At 50.8% G+C, this 18,243-nt stretch overlaps 1 protein-coding gene across 1 annotated transcript; it reads right to left on the minus strand.

Annotated features, from left to right (window-relative positions):
- Window positions 1-208: 208 nt before the first annotated feature.
- Window positions 209-16,115, minus strand: CS (citrate synthase). Its single transcript, XM_061573817.1, has 11 exons — window positions 15,960-16,115; window positions 14,218-14,268; window positions 12,116-12,223; window positions 11,786-11,851; window positions 11,502-11,633; window positions 7,304-7,492; window positions 5,689-5,888; window positions 4,636-4,765; window positions 3,310-3,411; window positions 2,205-2,414; window positions 209-1,419 (listed from the first exon to the last, which is right to left on the minus strand). The coding sequence occupies exons 1-11, from the start codon at window positions 16,005-16,007 to the stop codon at window positions 1,249-1,251; spliced, it is 1,407 nt and encodes a 468-aa protein (XP_061429801.1). The 5' UTR covers window positions 16,008-16,115; the 3' UTR covers window positions 209-1,248.
- Window positions 16,116-18,243: the final 2,128 nt, after the last annotated feature.

Genomic DNA, 18,243 nt, shown 5'->3' on the forward strand with positions numbered 1-18,243 from the left:
TCCACTCTCCCGTGAGATATTTTACATGAACGCATCTCTGCCAGAGATCCCAATGGATACTTCGACTCACGGCACCAATCGCACAATCGGGATATTGGTGGAAAAACAACTCGATAAGAATCCTGGTGTATATCCGACACTTGACCGCGCACCCATTCACTGCAGCACCGCGCGATTTGCCGGATTGAAACGAGGGGCCACACCGCTGTAAACGGGAAAAAAACTGGTGTTTATTGTAAGATTCGGAGCGCACGTTCTTACACGGGGGGGGAGGGGGGCACGCAGATCCCCTAGGTGTCGAGGCCTTCTATGTGCACAAGCCATTGGCCAAAGTCCCTTTGCAGCCAAGAAGAAAAACGACAAAACACGATCAAAATAAAGTTTACAGGATTTAGCCGTAAAATATTTCCTCGAACAAGGTGACTGCATGTCTGAGCAGTGGGGTCAAGAAATTTATTTTAAAAATAAGCATATAAATACTGTATAGCCAGACAAGAGAGAGGAGGCCCACTACGTGGTCAGTGAGAGGAGAGATGGTGATGATACCTTCACAAACCTGATGATCGGGCCCCGTGTGAGTGGGAAAGCTTGGAGAGGACAGCACATTCACCAGATTCACCGGTTCATTTCTTAGAGGAAAAAATCACAGCAGCCAGCTCGTGGACACAGCTTACACCAGAGGTGTCAGAGATCGGGCTGAACGGGACCAACAGAGAAGACTAGAGCCATTCTAGTAAATTCCGCTCAATATATACTGTAATTTGTATACCTAATAATTACATATGCTTGGTTTAAAACGTTATTATCTCACCCTTCGTCTTACAGTGCAGACATATCCCTGATGCTCTCTATTGTTCGTGGAACAGGTGCACGATTGGCGGGATGACCAGGTTTGTAAAGCACACGTTGGGCTGCGATGACTGCAATGGTGGTTGATATGGTGGGGGGGGGTTTGTGCGGGTATTCTGCTGGGGCCAGGCCCGTGTGCAACACGACGCAACGCAACAGGGCTTGATTTCTCACCGAATAGTTTCCCGGGTCGCTGTAGAGACTGGAGTGGGAGGCACGTGACTATTAGCCAGCCATAGCAGCGAGAGGGTTATACTGGATGTGGTGTGCCGTGGGGCGCGGAAATATTTTCCGGGTCGTGGATATCTTAAATATTTTCTGAAGCCAACCCGGACGGACACGGCTGAAATCAAGCCCTGGGCGCGGCGCGATGTTGGCGCTGCACCGCATGCGGTGCGCTCAGCCGGATTTCTTGCCGACGAGCTTCATGAGGCCGTCCGTGCTCATAGACTTGGGCCTCTCGAGGGGGAGGCCGAGGGCCCGGTCCCACACGAGGGAGGCGAGCACGCCCAGCGCGCGCGACACGCCAAACAGCACCGTGTAGTAGTTCATCTCCGTCATGCCATAGTGCTGCAGAGACACACGGGGAGACGCAACGGTTACGTACAGGGAGACGCGACATTGAGAAATCATGAGACATGACGGGGAGACACGCGGAGAGATTGGACGAGACAGACGGGGAGAGGCACATGGGTAAGATATACACAGCGAGACGCGACAGTGAGACACGACGTTGAGACAAAGATCCCCCGTATGGCCTTACCAAACTGTTCGGGAAAGAGCTGTTCACAAGCACCTACTAAGGCAGCCACAGCACAGGTGGCCAATACCACACCCGGTCGCCTTTGTCTCCCCAGTGCTAATGTTCACACACCGCACCAGGTACTCATTTGAAGTCGAGTTGACCCAGGGAAGGCCGAAAACTAGTTACAACACTTGCCACTTATTGGTCATAAGTGGAAATTGAACTTGGGTTGCCGGGTTCATAGCACAGTCCACTAACCACTGCACCCGCCACCCCCCCGCCCGTGTGACGCAACGGTGAGACACGACTTTGAGATGCGACAGTGAGACAACGGGAGGGCCCGGTCAGACACACGGTGACAAGGCACGTCTGCGAGTAATGACGCTCTCAGCCCAGGTGCATCGATGGTGCCAATGACAAAGACGACAATGAACATGATGACGATTGCGACGATGGCGACATGTGTGATGATGATAAACATGTTGACACGTATGACGAACTAAACAACGACGGCGAGGATGCTCATTACAATGATGGACAGCCACGATTACGACGACGATCGCCGCAATAACGGCAACGATGACGAAGATGGCGGAGGCGAGGCGGGCACCTGCAGCAGCACGCCGCTGTGCGCGTCCACGTTGGGCCACGGGTTCTTGGCCTTGCCCTGCTCCAGGAGGATGTTGGGCACGATCTCGTACAGGTGCGACACCAGGCGGAACATCGAGTCGTTGGGCAGGTGCTTCTGGGCGAACTCGCGCTGGCACATGTACCGCGGGTCCGTCTTGCGCAGCACCGCGTGCCCGTAGCCCGGCACCACCTGCACCGCCGGCAACGGTTCATTCATCCGGCAACGTCACGATTCCTGTTTGTTTTTGGGAGCTCCAGACGATTGGAGGTAGCAGTCGAGAATTAACTAATTATTATTTTAATTTGCGACAGCACGTCTAATGAGGAGATGGATCGATTAGATCAGCCTTCGTGCAGGTGCTATATGCACTGTTACATTACAGGAAGCGTAGGGTGGCGGCGGCTTGGGGAGGCCATCATCCAGCAGTGGATTGCCCATGGCTGCTACTGCTGCTGATGATGAAGCCAATGCGCTCAGCTTAATTTATTGTCCCAATTAGCGGCACCACACCGCTCAAGCGTGCAATCCCGCACACACCCGCTAGGAGCGGTGCGCTGAACGAGGAGATCGTGCAGCATGGCGGAGGGCAGTGCAACAGCGCCACCTCGCGACGTTGCCCAATCACAGGCGACGCGGGTGTCAACATTCGCCCCTTCGAGATTCAGTGAATGTTTGCAATTCCAGAGTCTTGATGCATTCAAGAATCAGTTCGACTTTAAACAGTGCTGGGGAAGCGAACCGTCCCCTAGCATCTGGAGGAATTACGAGAACCCAATTAATACGACGCACAAATCTAAAACATGCTAATTCTTACACCACCACTCCAGACACGTATCATGAGCCAAGCAATGCAGATTCATATCCATGCGCCGGCCATCAATAAAAGTACTTTACAGCCAAGTGAGTAAACAACTGGAGCTGTCTGTGGAGCGAATCCATCGAGGAGACAATAGCAGACTCGGCGGACCTGGGACTGTTATTGTCGGCAGACCAGGATTGAGAGACTGGGGAGAGGAGCGCCACTAAGACTCTAAATCAACGAACGATCGACTGCCTGGCCACGGCTCGTGTTGACGGAACTGACCCGGCCGCTCTTGAGCGTGTTCCAGATGAAATCACGGAGCTTCTCGATCGGAACATCTGCGCCCAGTTCCTTCTGAAGCTGCGTCAGCCACACGAGCACCTCCTGCGCTCACCGCACACACACACACAGTGTCAGCATCGCTGCCATTTCAGATTTACAACCACGCCTCCCGCACAGCAACTACATCTCGAAACACCGGGACAGCAAGGAAGTGACCACAGACCAAATGCAACACGCATCACCCTCCCTGCAGGACCTCTACGGTTGTTAACCAAATGTTCAATTTGGATGATTGTTTTCAGAATCAATCATCAATCCCGAGAGCGATGGAATCGATTATCCGGTTCATTGCGATGACTGAACTCCACACCAACGTTCAAACTGTGTGGCGCATCCAAACGTGATTGAAATTTTGATGTGGCAACTTGATCATTATCAAAATTTAAACTTTTTAAAACATCGTTATTGATTACATAAACATGCAAATTTAACCATACTAAGGCCCACCCCCACATTTTGACATTATCATCAGCCACGGTTATTCCACTACTGGATGAAGGCCTTTCCAAGCCACCGCCACCTCTCACGATCCTGCGATAAAACTCTCCATCTGGCACCGTTGTTGGCAAACCCTCAGACACGTTTCCTTCCGTGGTGGCCACTCCATTATGCTTGACCATGGTCCCCCCCCTTGTAGCCATGACACGTCCTGCTCAAGGCCACTTGCTTGACAGTTGGAATAACAACTCTAGTCTGCAAATGTTCTCCAACCCATCTCTAAATCTCTCCAATTCCGTCTCACAATGTAATTCTAAGCATAAGTAACATTATTACTGTGACAAAATCTTGTGTGGTACGCACGGAGAACGTCTTTCGCACAATTCGTAGCCATCCACGCAAACGAGTATGCAGGAGTGCAGGTAGTTCCCACGTTTATAGCAAGAGAGCTGGTGCATGTGCCATCTTCCTGGCGTGTATTGCGCTGCCTTGTGCCATCTCAGTGCGTCCGTTTCGTGTTCATAAATAGTTATTTTTCGGATTTTTTTTTTAATTAGGCCTTGATTTGTAAGAGCGATCCACCAACCCTTGCAGCCTCCACAAACACTGGATTGCAGAAGTACATAACCACCATCGCCCATCTAATTTATTCCTTAATAAGTCTGCTATTCATTATTAATTGTGAAAAGTCAGAATATTACAAAAAAGGTATAGCACCAACGATAATAGCAATATTTTGAAAAACGGACAATGCGATGACCGCTGACCTCATCGCCGTGAGATAATAACACGGCGACCCGCTACGAACATCGCCGCAGGGTGCCGTACCTGGTTGGCGAGGCCGTGCAGGGGCCCGGCCAGGCCGTTCATGGAGGCAGCGAAGGAGAGGTAGGGGTCGGAGAGCGCGCTGCCCACCAGGTGGCAGGTGTGGGCACTCACGTTGCCTCCCTCGTGGTCACTGTGGAGGGCACGGGGAGAGGGGTGGGGTAGGGGGGGGGATTGTCAGCTGAGTCCGGCTGAGATGATGAGTCAGCGGTACCGATTAATGGCCCCTGCTGTTGATGTCCTGCACAGTGCTTCTGGTTTTATTAAATGTAAGTTTTTCCCAATGTTACCCTGATTGTGCGTATGGCGTCATGTCACACGATTCAAGTTGATGCAATTTCCATGATTTGGTGGCGTAACCGAGTGCTTGGTTGTGGACCCGGCTTAAGACACGCTCCTGCTGCAGGTGACAAGCCTGTGCTAGACAGCACAAAGAGCCCCTGTATAGCCTTTTTCAGGCTGTTGGGGCAAGCGATGCTATTGAGAACCTATGAAAGCGGGCACGGCGCATGATGGGGTGGTGTGGCAAATCATTACGTCCCAACCACCACCGTTGTCTACCCAGAGCCTATATATACACACACACACACAACACCAGGTACTAATTAAAATATGATTCCACTTAGGAGAGACCCAGGACCGGTAGAAACAATCACCTTTGTTAGCCGTGGCCGTGACTCCAACTCGGGTTGCCGAGATCGTTGCGCAGAACCCTAACCACTCCATTACCGCTCCCCATGAGGCAGTACACACACATTGGCGTCACTGCTACCTACACCAAGGGTCGTATTTTTTTTGTCACAGCTCAGCTTGGGGTTCAGCAGCCCAGTTGCTTCCAAAGACGCATGGACGACTCCGCTCACGAAAATCCTGGGACCATTACTCAGAGCCGGCTCCAATTAAGCGTGGCTCAAAGCTGGCTCACTCGAGGCAGAGCCGAGCCAGTGCCGAGCCGTGACTAAGAATATGGGCCCGAGCAGCAGACGCGCAGTTGTGGGCGCAGTCCCTCCCCTTGCTTTACCCGCCGGGTCTACCTGCGTGGAAGGAGGGGCGCACCTGTGAATGGTGAGGTAGAGTCGCATGAGCTCGGTGAACTGCACGTCGCTGTATCCCAGCATATTGGTGAAGTTCTTGGACCAGTCGAGCGCGGGGTCGATGGCGCCGATGCTGCTGCCCTCGCGGTACAGGTTGCGGTAGATCTTGGCGGCGATCGTAGGCAGCTTGGCGATCAGGTCCATCGAGTCCTCGTACGTGTACTGCTCGCACCGAAGGGCGAGAACGGGAGGACACAATTACGGGGAGCACGGTGCGGCAACCACCCTCCGGCTTGGGACGCGCAGCGCTCGACACCCGAGGTCGCACGGCGGCCCCAACCAACGGCCGTCCAGTGTCGAGGGCTGCCTCTCGAGCCAGTGGATGTAAAATGTTGTGTCGTAGACCCTCCTCTTCTGACACAGCAAATAAATAAAGTTGCCAAGTGATGAATAAAAAATCGGTTCATTATCACTTCAGTGGCAGCAGTGTTGGATAGCGATCTCACAACATTTAACAAATGGGTATGAACGTTTCTCTGGAAACTACAACCAGCATCATCAGGCAGTTGTCAAATTAATGTCATTAGTTCTGTGTTGGGTGGAGGAGGGTTTCAGATGCACATTTTATAATTGCTTCTATATCCACATGCAAGCAATTTACTTGATTGAAACCAAGTTATGCAACAGATCATCTCTCTAGCGATGAGTTGGCTTTGGTGGGTGGAATAAAAAGACAACTTCCATTGACCAGCGTGGTGAAGTATGGTCAAATAACCCCCACGATCAGCAGGGTGTGGGGAGGCCCTTATCTAGCAGTGGACTGACGAATGGGATGTGCAAAACAAAACGTGATTTCCTGCTCACAAGAGGATTCAGGCACTGGTGCTCATTTCTTGTTAACATCCCAGAGCCAGCGGTGGAAATTCCACATTAATAAAGATGGGGGCGAGTCTACCAACAGGACAAGTACGTTGGACTACCTCACAAAATGGTATAAAATGTGTCAACCCTTGCGGGATAATGGGCAGAGTCCAAAACAGGATTTTAACTCTCAACCTTCGGATTACAGATTGCCGCTCCCTCTACCGCCGAGCCATGCAGGTGGCTAAAGAGCGAACTGCAGGCATCTCCATCAATACCAGCCGTGTACACAAACTGCAGGCATCTCCATCAATACCAGCCGTGTACACAAACTGCAGGCATCTCCATCAATACCAGCCGTGTACACAAACTGCAGGCATCTCTCTCAATACCAGCCGTGTACACAAACTGCAGGCATCTCCATCAATACCAGCCGTGTACACAAACTGCAGGCATCTCTCTCAATACCAGCCGTGTACACAAACTGCAGGCATCTCCATCAATACCAGCCGTGTACACAAACTGCAGGCATCTCCATCAATACCAGCCGTGTACACAAACTGCAGGCATCTCCATCAATACCAGCCGTGTACACCAAACTGCAGGCATCTCTCTCAATACCAGCCGTGTACACAAACTGCAGGCATCTCCATCAATACCAGCCGTGTACACAAACTGCAGGCATCTCCATCAATACCAGCCGTGTACACAAACTGCAGGCATCTCTCTCAAAACCGGCGGCGCAGGGCGCCGCACGGCGGTGACCGCCGTCGTACCTCCCAGTACTTGGCCTTGTTGACGCCCTCGCCGTACGCCGCCACGAACTTGCTCTCGCTGTTGAGCGCCGTGACCGAAGCGCTGAGTTGCGACATGGGGTGCAGGTTCGTGGGGAAGTTGTCGATCATGGTGACCACGTGGGACGGCAGGGCGGCACGCTTGGCCCACTCGGCAGACACCCAGCTCACCTGCGCGTCGCGGAGGAAGAAGGGGGAGAGGCGTGCACCAATAGAGTGAATAATCTGTTCTTCTTTTACGCTTTTAATGCATTTGCTGTCTGGCCACTCTGACCACCCGTAAACATGGGGTCACTAAAACACTCCTAATGATAATTAAATTAATTTATTGTACAGCCGCTCTGCCATTAGGAACGTCACACGTCAAGGACGAGCCCAACCTACTCACAGGATGTCACACGTCGCACGCCGTGTCTCGTTACGCAACTAAGTTGGTAACGTTATCGAGGCCAATCGAATACATCCAGGGACACGTGCAAATTGCACAGTGTTACAGAATCTGGGGGCAAGAGGCAAGGATAAGCTTTATGCCAAAGACCAACGACCACCGATTGTATAAGCCACAGATGTGAGATGGTACACATTTGGTTTAGTCACGCGATCATAATTCTATGTTTCTGATGCTATAACACGGACCTGGTGACCCCAATACCAGGCTCCCATGTAGGTAACGATGCTGTAAACTGGATTTGTGTAGCCTTGGCGATGCTATCACCACACATCCTCGCACGACCTGACTGTTCTGCCCACACCAAAGTGCACATGCAACCCAGTTCAATGGGGCAAGTGGCAGTACTATTTCGCTGTCTGCTTCCCATGACGTCATTTGTGAGCTGATGATACGGTACAAATTTGCTAAATTTAAAAATGTACCCATAAACGACTCAATTGAGTTTACACAGCAACATCACCCCCCTGCCCTCCTCTGAAACGAATGAAGACTGTCTTTGAAATATAGCACATTGGAAACAGCCTTGCGCAGTTAGGCTAATAATTCAATAGCAGAGACCATTTTCAGACCCACAAACACCCACGGCCATACACAACCCGTCAATAATTGCTCGTGCAACAGAAACAGCAAATAACATTGGTTGGCATATTTTAACACGGGTAATTCAAGTTACATTATTTGAGTTTTCCTCTCCTGCGGACCTTGCGAAACGTGTTTGAAGAGTGGCGCACACACAAGTCACTTCCTCTCAACGGACGTCACTCACGTGTAGAAATCGGCACAAACAGAACCGGGACCGCTTTGTGTCAACCACGCTGCCCGGCAGCGGAGCATTATCGCGCGTTCCGAGTCTTTGATTCATTCGAGAAAACTCTTTTCATTTATTGATTTGTAATTTGACCGTCAGAGTTCAATGGAGATGAGTTATCGTGGGATGAAGCTCGGATGAAACCGGCGCAAGCAGCCTCGGTCGGCTTGTGCCGGACTGGCAGAATCGCCCGGCATTCTTTCATGCTCACGATAACGCCCCGATGTCCGATACGGTGACCTTTTAAAATGTAGTTTTAACAGAAGGTCGGCCTGGGTAACAATGTCTAGTCGACATTTACATCTGAGACAATTAATTTGGGGTTCGGGTCTCTGCAGGTTGCGAAACTGTGACTATGCGAAGCAAAGTGCAAAGATGGAAAGGGACCATACTGTATTAATTTGGAAAATGAATACAGTGTGTGTAATGTGTATGCATTCTACTTGCTAACAGAATAAAATATGCATCCACTACATATAATTTATGTATTTAGGATAAGCAACACTAAGGACTGTTATAAACAGTGCACAGATGCCTTCAGACTGTTAAACGAAGACAAATTGCCAACTTGTTAGATGATCTGACTTCTAAATCAAGGGCATCAGAGCACCGAGAGGGTCACCAAGGCCCGGGGTCGAGCGCACTCAGCCAATTCGTACCGGCCGGTTCACCTTCGCACCGGCGCCCGTGCCACCGTGCAAGGTGCTGGGTGCGATCTTATCGGATTCCCGCTACGGGTCTTCCGTGTTAAATGAGCACGTGCGAAACGTGCAGCAACGCCGGTTAACAAAACACGCGAGCGAGCGGGCGGGGCGGCCACGCCGGCTTTACCCGGATTACGAGACGGGGAAAACCGGCCGCAGCAGGGGTTCGACTGACTGCATTGTGGTTGACACGTGCTGCTGTTGCTGCTGCCGCTATCGCCACGGCTTCCACCACAATCCCTCTCTCGATAAACCGGCGCCGCGCTTGCGAATGCGGCCGCCCACCTAAAACTCTCGGCGGCGCGGATCAAAGTTCAGGACTGCGTGACCGCGTTTGCAGAACTCGGCTGTGGCACGTACGTCAAAAAACCCAGTCTGACAACCATCACGTGCCTTGCTGCTCAAACAGGCCACCCGTTTCGCAACAGGAGGGCTTTACAGCTACATTTTAAGAGAACATATGGGTGGCTCAGCACACGATTCAAACATGAGGGAAGTATTCTTATCATCTCGCAGGCAGTAGCATTCAGAGATTTCTGGCTTTCATTGCTGTGTGGGCACCGTGCTGCAGTTGTACACCATGGTGTCACGGTAACTTTTAGTTGGTTGCGAAACAATATCTAATCAACAATGTCTACAACTCTCATCACGCAACAATTTGTATGGCTACTGACGTGATTATTCTTGTACTCTGTGGAAATAAATTAAGCAGAAATGGTTCAACTATGTTCACTTTAAGCACTTCTAAGAACATGCTTTCTGGTTGCTCCTGGACGTTAAAAGTTTATACGGAGAAGTTCTCGATGACTTTAATCGACCGTGTGCTTCATGGACTACCCCACAACACCACAAATTTGTAATTTTTATCGCGCTCCTATAATACTTTTCACGAATATCCGCCGATCTCTCTTCCAGACCTGTCGAATCACGACCAGACAACAATTTTACGGGAGTGGAAGGAACAGGGGAGAACCAGATTTTCTGGCGGGGTTTCACAAAAGCCGCAGCTGTCGACTGCCCAGGCCCCTCTACGTGCAGCACTGTGGCTTTGGACAAGTGCATTCGGAATCCCTTGGTGACTTGTAGCTCCAGACCGACAGACGCGAGGAATTTAAGCAACGGAGCCTAAGCGCCGGAGTAATCGAGTACAGCGCCATTTCTTCATCAACCCACTCGGTGTTGGCTTATGAAGCGAGCTGTCCACAGATCTATTGGAAGAGTATTGCTTTGTCTCCTATTTCGTTCATCTCCTCCAGTTCACACAATGCCACATCTCTTCCCCGCTTCTCCCAACTGTCCCCTGGTTTGTTTTTCATTTTGTCTAGGGCCAGAAAATAAGACGTTGTAATGCACTTGTCTCTACAATCGCAGTGATTTGAGTTTTAAAAACATGCCAAATATGTTAAGAGCTTGTTGGACAGACAACAAAGCTGGGTAACATGTTTATAGTTACAAACGCTTTTTAAAAAAATCATATATTTTAAAGACCCAAATGCTTAACCCTTGTACTAAAAAGTGTACTTGTAAGTTGGTCTATTGCACTGTTTAGTGGTCTCAGTTACAACGATACGAACAGAGGCCCATCCACTGCCAAGAGACGTGCCGAGAGTGAACCAACCCGTGTGTAAGTCTGGGTGGAAATAATGTTCTGGTCACTCTTCATCACGTGTCCCTGGCAACCCTGCCAGCACGCTAGAGGTGCGTAGCCTAATGGGAATGCAGCCCAGTCTCGGAGCACCGAGTCCTTGGACAGAGCATCCCTGACCACCGTGCCAACTCGGTGACTTGGAGGCAACGTGTGTAATGTGGGTCCGAAGGCCAGGCTCATCAAACATGAGAAGCTGCTGGGATTTAACCACTTTCTGATCACAACACCCTTTTTTTTCTTAACATATTATTTAATTCTCCCCAATTCAGATCGTTCTTCCCTTGTATTCAAGAACGGCTCAAGGAAGTGGATATCAAAGAGCTTCCTCCAAGTTCACTTTAAGTGACTTCTTGTCCTCTCAGTATTGGGCCAAACTTTCCTGCCCACTCTGCAGAGGACAATGTTTATTGCATAACAGTCTTACTCACATCTTCATTCTCAAAACTAAAATTGTTTTCGTTTAAGCTCGTGGTTTTCTCTGGTGCTGGCTCGACGCTCGGACCTCCGAGCCGCCGGCCCACCTCCTGATCCAGCACTTACAAGGCAGCAACACCAAACGTGGCACCCACCTGCTCCTGCGTGGGGACACTCCCCGTTATCAACAGCCAGAAGAGGCCCTCGGGCAGGGGCTCCGCTCCACCGGGTGCCTTGGGCAACAGCTTCTGGCACTCGGGGATGCTGTAGCCCCGGAAGCGAATTCCCTGCAAGCGTCACGCGGCACACCACAGGGCCGTCAGATCATCACAACCGCCCTGCTCTGCTGCGCAGTGTCACAGCGACCAGCATGGTGCAAAACCGCAGCCGGGCAATGCCACCGATCGATCGTCTCTTCTCAGCCGAGACCCCGCCTCACCTCGTCCGGGTCAAGCACCGATGTTTCTGTGACCAGGCCTTTGATGCCCCTCATGCCCCCGTAAGCCTGCGTGAGAGGGTCAAAAAGACAAAATTAAATCCGGTTTAGAGGGCGCTGGCATATTCAAGGGAGCGACTTTGCACGAGTGTTGAGAGACTTTGCACGAGTGTTTATCGATGCAGCTATCTTTAACACATTCAAGCCGTGACCATGAACGTAGCTCGCAGTGAAAGGAAAGGGCGATAGGTACGAGGCAAACCGTGCCACCGTGAATGAATGATTAACTGTCGGGGGCGAAGGTGGGGGGGAAGCATGCGGGAGTCCACGCACCATGTCCACAGTGACTTGGCCGATGACTGCATTCCCATGCTCCTGCCTGAAGTCACGTACTCGTGCCTGCTCCTTGGGAATGATCTCCGAGAGGACATCTTTCAAGTTCTGGCAATGAAAGGTGGCACACGTGCAAACGTCACATCACAGGACGTCTCGACACGCACGCACAGGCAGGCGACCGGCACGTGGTTGTGAAAGTATTGGGAAATAAATTAACTTGCCTGCACCCAGGCCAGTGCATCCAGACCACACTGTGCACCGAGGTTGGTCAACATCACACCAGTGAGGGCTTCATTCGCCACATGTGTTCCATTGTATGGAAGTGAACGGATTGTCCTCTATTTAACAATGCAGGAGCCCATTGGGTTCAGATGTCTATTTTGTAAGGTAAATCTGAGAAAATGTACAAATAATAAAGTCTACAAACCCGAACCCTCCATCTTTTCCCCAAGTTTGAACCGGTTCCACATGTCACCGAGTTGGAACATATCATAATTATTTTTTGTCCATGAATGAACGGACTGTGCGTTTGTTGTTTAAACCTGTTTTAATTCAACGTGTAAATTAAGTAAAAAAAATGAAGACTCTCCATATTTGTAATTTTACCTTTTTAATTGCAACATATTTATGGATATTTGTAGTTGCGGAAGGATGGTTATAATAATAATTAATATATATCTTGTAAATCGACTGCTGAAAGTAGGCTTCCCTATACCATTCTGGTTATGGGGATTGTTTGAACAGACCTCACCAAGCTAATCAGTGCGGACTGGTAAATGGGTGGTGGCGAGTGTGCCGAGGCCTGGTTCGGATATCACTCACCACCGTTATCCATGGCTGGAAATCGAACTCAGGTTGTAAGGTTCACAGGGTCCTGCGCCAACCACTGCACCCCAGTTCCATCCCTTTTTCTGGTTGTGTGTAATGAAACATTTGCATTCCTATACAAGAAGCTGCTCATATAATTGCTGTCACAGGGTCTGCCGTGAAACTCACGGTGGTAAAGACAGTCTGAAACTGAACTGAACTTTGTGACATCCTGCAGAAATTTCCGGGCAGCTGCCAGAATTGAACCAAAGTCTCTGTGCAATTTAACCCAGAGTCAAGGTCACCGGCCAGTGGGTTAAACAGAGGAGCAGCACATTACGGCCACCAGTTTTGCTTAATACGTAGCTACGGTCTCTATGCACAGGAATCACGGATCCACACCACGCAACCCCTTGCGACACACGTAGTAATATGTAACAGCGATGCAGCCTCGCTTAACATCGCGCACTGATGGAGCCATAATAGAGCTGCCAGTGAGCAGAACACCTCCATGCCCCTCTCATTTGCATGCTTTTATTAGAAACACAACCACTGGGGCCAACAAATGCAGCCAGTTTTATATAGCACGTAGACATGTGGCTTCCAGTGAGCGATCAGCTAACCTTAAAAGTGGAGCCACCAATCACAGCAATGGGCCTCCGAAATGTATATGAGTGTGTCAGGCCCATTATCAATCCACTGCTGGATGAGGGGCCTCTCAACCGTGCAGATCGCGGGGTAATTTGACCATACTTCTCTTTGGTAATTGAATGTTTAAGGCGGGGAGCAAAGTATAGTACAAAAATTAACTGCACTGACAAAGGGCTGTACATGTATATACGTATATTATAATATGTATATTTCCTCGCAACATTATTTTTTTTTATATTATTCAACGTGTGTTCACATGAAGACAAGACAAGTCCGTAAAGGTTCAACAATAAATACTGCAGAGCATTTTATTGTTCGTTATAAAACAGAACACTGCCACTCGTTGGCAGTCGACCTTTGGGCCTCAGTATCTTGGTTTACCCTTTGCCATCTTGTGACCCTAAACTCACCTTGCCGGAGATCAACGGCAAGTTCAAAAACATTCTCACGTGACGACCCATTTTTAAGGCACTCAAGCCGGTTCACCAAGTCGCGCTCGCAACAGTAAACCTGTCACCACCATGGTATGCTCAAAGGAATTCCGATCCTTTTTTAGAAGTTTGCAGACTTTTTTTTGGTTCATCATGATTTGTTATGCAAACTTTTGCAAAAGTGCGATGGAGACACGGAACTGAACTCACCGTTGTAGATGACGAGGAGTGTCTGCATGCGACAACCAGAGCCCCTGCATGCTGAAATACAATCATAACCATGTCACGGATCAGTTCAAACGGACACCTTTTAAAAAGCCACAATCACTTCAGTTGCCAAATGTTTGTTTTTACGGACGCGTCCCAACGCTTCCAAACAACCTCTCTGCGCCACTGCCGCAGCAACAGCAGGAAGCAGCGGAGCGGACGGAGTTCAAACAAACACAAGCAGCGCACCTAAAACCGCCCTTGCTGCCCCGGGCAGCTCAACAGCAGGCGGTGGTAACGCGATCACGCGAGCTTTTCCTGGCACGGGCTTCCGTGGCATCAGTATGGGGCCACTAATAACCCCTCGTCACACGTGCCCTGGTCAGGGGGCAGGAGGCGCTGCAGGAGCATTCCGGACGGCGCGGTTTGCCCTCAACTGTGCCGCACGTACCAACCAGGAGGGCGGCCACCCTCTTGGCCAGCCCTGTGGGTTTCAGAGCTCGAAGCAAGCTGCTGGGGGGGGCGAGGGGGGCATGTGCCAGGCTGGGTGCCACACGTGTGACACACGTAGACGCTGACGAATGGCGCAGCGGACATTTAATTGAAGGGTGAGAATTATCTGCGAGGTTGTTTTGCCGCATCGCGTCGTAACATCTCAAGTACGTGAGATCCATAACCAACGCATGGTAATGTGCCCGTCTGGTAGGGCACGTGCGAGTCTGCGGACAGCCCCAAGTAGTATTGTGGTTGTATTGAGGAACACGGCACAAGGATAGACGCCTGTTTAACCCTTTGGAGGTCACAAGTCTCTGTGGGTGCTCGGGCCCGACACTCGGACACCATATGGATCTTAACCAAGACACAAGTCACGCACACATCGCGGGGCCAGTCCACACTGGCAGAGACAACCCCACAATAGACGGCACAGCGAATTCTAAACCTAAGCGGGCTTTGGTTTCCATTCCGATTACCAATTAATCACCTCAATGTCAATGAGCTTCCCTGCCAGAACGAGCACTGGCGACAGCTCATCTATGCCGACGACCTTGAGCCGAAGATGGGAATTCGACATTCCTCTTGTGAGGGCCAGTCGAGACTTTTCGACACGATTACGGTCGACGATTGTATCGACTTCAGACGATGATCCGCATCTGCGGGCGGATTAAACGCCAATGCCAGTGGCGAGGGCACTCGCATTCAGCCCGAGTGGAGCTGCCGTGTTAAACAAAAGCGACGCAAGTCCACGGCCACCGCAGCCACAGCGCAGTCAGTCACACACTCACTGGCCCCCACGGTGGCGTCAATGAAGCCACACAAGCGCTGTAACCTAACGCGACATTTCACTCCGAGCCACGCGTTAAAACACCATCGCGCCAGACGCGAATGTATGAACTCACTGCAGGCGGCCGGCGTATCCGCCCTGAGGGATCAGACGGCGCGAAAACTCACACCAACCACGATCATTAACAAACATATAATTAACAAACATGCATTGCATTACACACACACGCGTGAGCGAAAACAAATTTCACACCACCGCCGAAACCACGGCGCCACCGTCGGCTTCGCGGCGACGCAGGCAAGAGTCCAGGCTGCGTGCGGGCCTACCCCGCCCCGGGGCGGCCACCGCCCGCGCGCGGGAAACTGCCGCGTCGGCCATGCCGCACTCGCCGGCTCGCTCGCCGAACACGGCGAGAGGGGCTCGCGAGAACGTCGCCGGCGTGGTGGTGGTGGTGGTGGTTCACCTTGGCGGGGTTGAGCAGGAGGAGGCGCGACGCGGCGATGAGAGCCATTGCACTGCGAGTCGCCGGGCTGCTGCTGCGCGCCAAGGTTGTGAGCAGCTGAGACCTCGAGCCCCTCCCCTAGCGCACCACGTGACCCAGCCCGCCACAAATACCGTGGGTAGTGCCTACTGCGCACGCGCGGCCACGCCGCTTATCATCGGCATCGCGCTGGGGTGAAACGGGTTGGGTGGAGGGGCGGGGCTCAGCGCATGCGCGTTGAGGAGAGGTGACAAAGATTTGGACGGAAGCGCGTTTTCCGCACGGGACGCCGATGGCTCGTGACGTCACAGTCCTTAAGATGACCCTGATCTTGCGGGGCGGGAAGCGGGGGCTGCGGGGGACCACGTGACACCACCACGGGGCTCACGGAGCCGGTCAACCCGTGGCACGTGCCAACACACAAGACGTGTCGCTCTTAGCACCCGTCCACATGGTCGCAGCCGACGAGGACACGGGCCGCATGTGAACGTGTGGCCCCCACACGCTCATGTTCATGTTTTGTTTTTTTTTGTTGCGGTTGCACCCGATTCAAGAGCTGAATGGCTCACAGGGCTATACCTAATAAATGAACTTGAACTTGAACACTGGACTTGGTCGGACCGCAAGTGACGGGACGCAACCCGATTCGCGGTCCCGCCTGCCAGGAGGCGGCTCGGCCGGCAGAGGGCGCATTCCCATTGCCGAACACGACAGCACGGCTCCCCTGATGCATTTGCAACGGTGGGTCCCCTGGTTTACATGATTTGCTCTTGCCAATACATACATTCTGGCAATCCAGCATTTGGTTAACAAGGTTTTCTCAGAATGTCGAAAAAAAACGGTCTCGAGTTTGCGTGCGTTGAACCAATGCTGCTGAAAGAATCACTCCCAGAAGGCCGTCCGATTGTTGGGATGTGTACAAAATAGAGTTGTATTATATTCTAAGAATATAACCTAAGAATATGAATCCTTGCAGTCACGAAAGCTTCAAATCTAGAGTTGTATTATTTATGCGGAGGACAGCTATGAGAAGGTGAACTGTCTGCTTATATATTCTCCTACTGTCCATATATTATTTGTTTAAATACATGTTACAGGATAATATTGAGTCTGAAAAGGCAATAGGTGGATAGACTAAACTCTATGTTTATCTGTGTAGACAGAATGACATTTTTCCGATCTCTTTTTCTCTGTTTGCCCACGAGAGTTCACTTGAACTCAAGTGGCTCTCAACCCCACAGCGGCGTGGAGGAGAGGGGGGGGGGCACTCCCGTCCCACGATGGACACTGGCACTCGGCGCAGGCAAACACACGAATTCATACTCTCTGGTTCTTTCGGTAAAGTCACGTAGGTGAAAATTAAAAATACAAATAACTAAATTAAATCACGACGTTTCGGAGGCAACACAAGCTTCCGTCATCAAGTGGGGTTTGAGAGCCACTTGATTCGTGACTTCACCGAAAAAACAAAGAGTATGGATCCCTGCAGTCACCAAAACTTCAAACTTAAGAATTGAGTTGTTTTTTCTAGGAGAGCCACACTCTTTTTGCACGAGGGTCCTGCTACACTGCGTTTTCATTTTAAGATGTTTTCAGCCAATTAATGATGAGCGTTTCATTTAAACGAGAGGAAACCATATTCTTGGGTCTTTCGGTAAAGTCACGTAGATAGGTTCAAAGAAAATAATAAAAAAATAACAGAAAACTACGACGATTCGATCGCAACGCAAGGGGTCGTCTTCAGGAAACGAGGGTTAACAACTTCCGAGGGAAACTGTTTATGAGGGTTTGAAATGGGCGTAGCCCAAATGTCAGCAGCCAATGAGAGTGTAGTGCTGGGCAGCGAGCACGGCGGTGGTTCGCTTTCCACCAATCAAAGTGCTGCCAGGTGAAAATTTGCATATTCTTTGGTTCTTTCGGTAAGTCACGTCGGTATAAAATAGATCACGACGTTTCGATCGCAACACGAGCGGTCGTCCTCAGGAAAAAAATATAATCCAACAGTGGAACTGTAGTTCCACTAACTACGTGACTTTACCGAAAGAACCAAAGAGTATGGATTCCTGCAGTCACGAAAGCTTCAAATCAAGATATAAGATGTGCATGTTAAAGAGAGACTGGCATGTTAATGGGAGACCGCAGAGCCGCAACCAAGGGGTCGGTGCGCGAAGTGTCTGTGACAGCACAAGTTTGCGATGGGCGTAAAGCACAAAACTAACATCGGGAGGTGGTAGGATGGGAACATCACAGCCAGTTATGACTTAAA

Source organism: Lethenteron reissneri, chromosome 7 (assembly GCF_015708825.2).
Source record: "Lethenteron reissneri isolate LAM-NWPU_2019-01 chromosome 7, ASM1570882v1, whole genome shotgun sequence".
NCBI classification, from domain to species: domain Eukaryota; kingdom Metazoa; phylum Chordata; class Hyperoartia; order Petromyzontiformes; family Petromyzontidae; genus Lethenteron; species Lethenteron reissneri.

Excerpts from the sequence above, each read along its gene's own strand:
- CS (XM_061573817.1), bottom strand. The coding sequence starts at position 16,007 with ATGGCTCTCATCGCCGCGTCGCGCCTCCTCCTGCTCAACCCCGCCAAG. Across the intron at positions 14,269-15,959 it reads TCCTGCTCAACCCCGCCAAG|CATGCAGGGGCTCTGGTTGT; the intron begins GTGAACCACCAC and ends ATTGTATTTCAG. Across the intron at positions 12,224-14,217 it reads ACTCCTCGTCATCTACAACG|AACTTGAAAGATGTCCTCTC; the intron begins GTGAGTTCAGTT and ends TTTCATTGCCAG.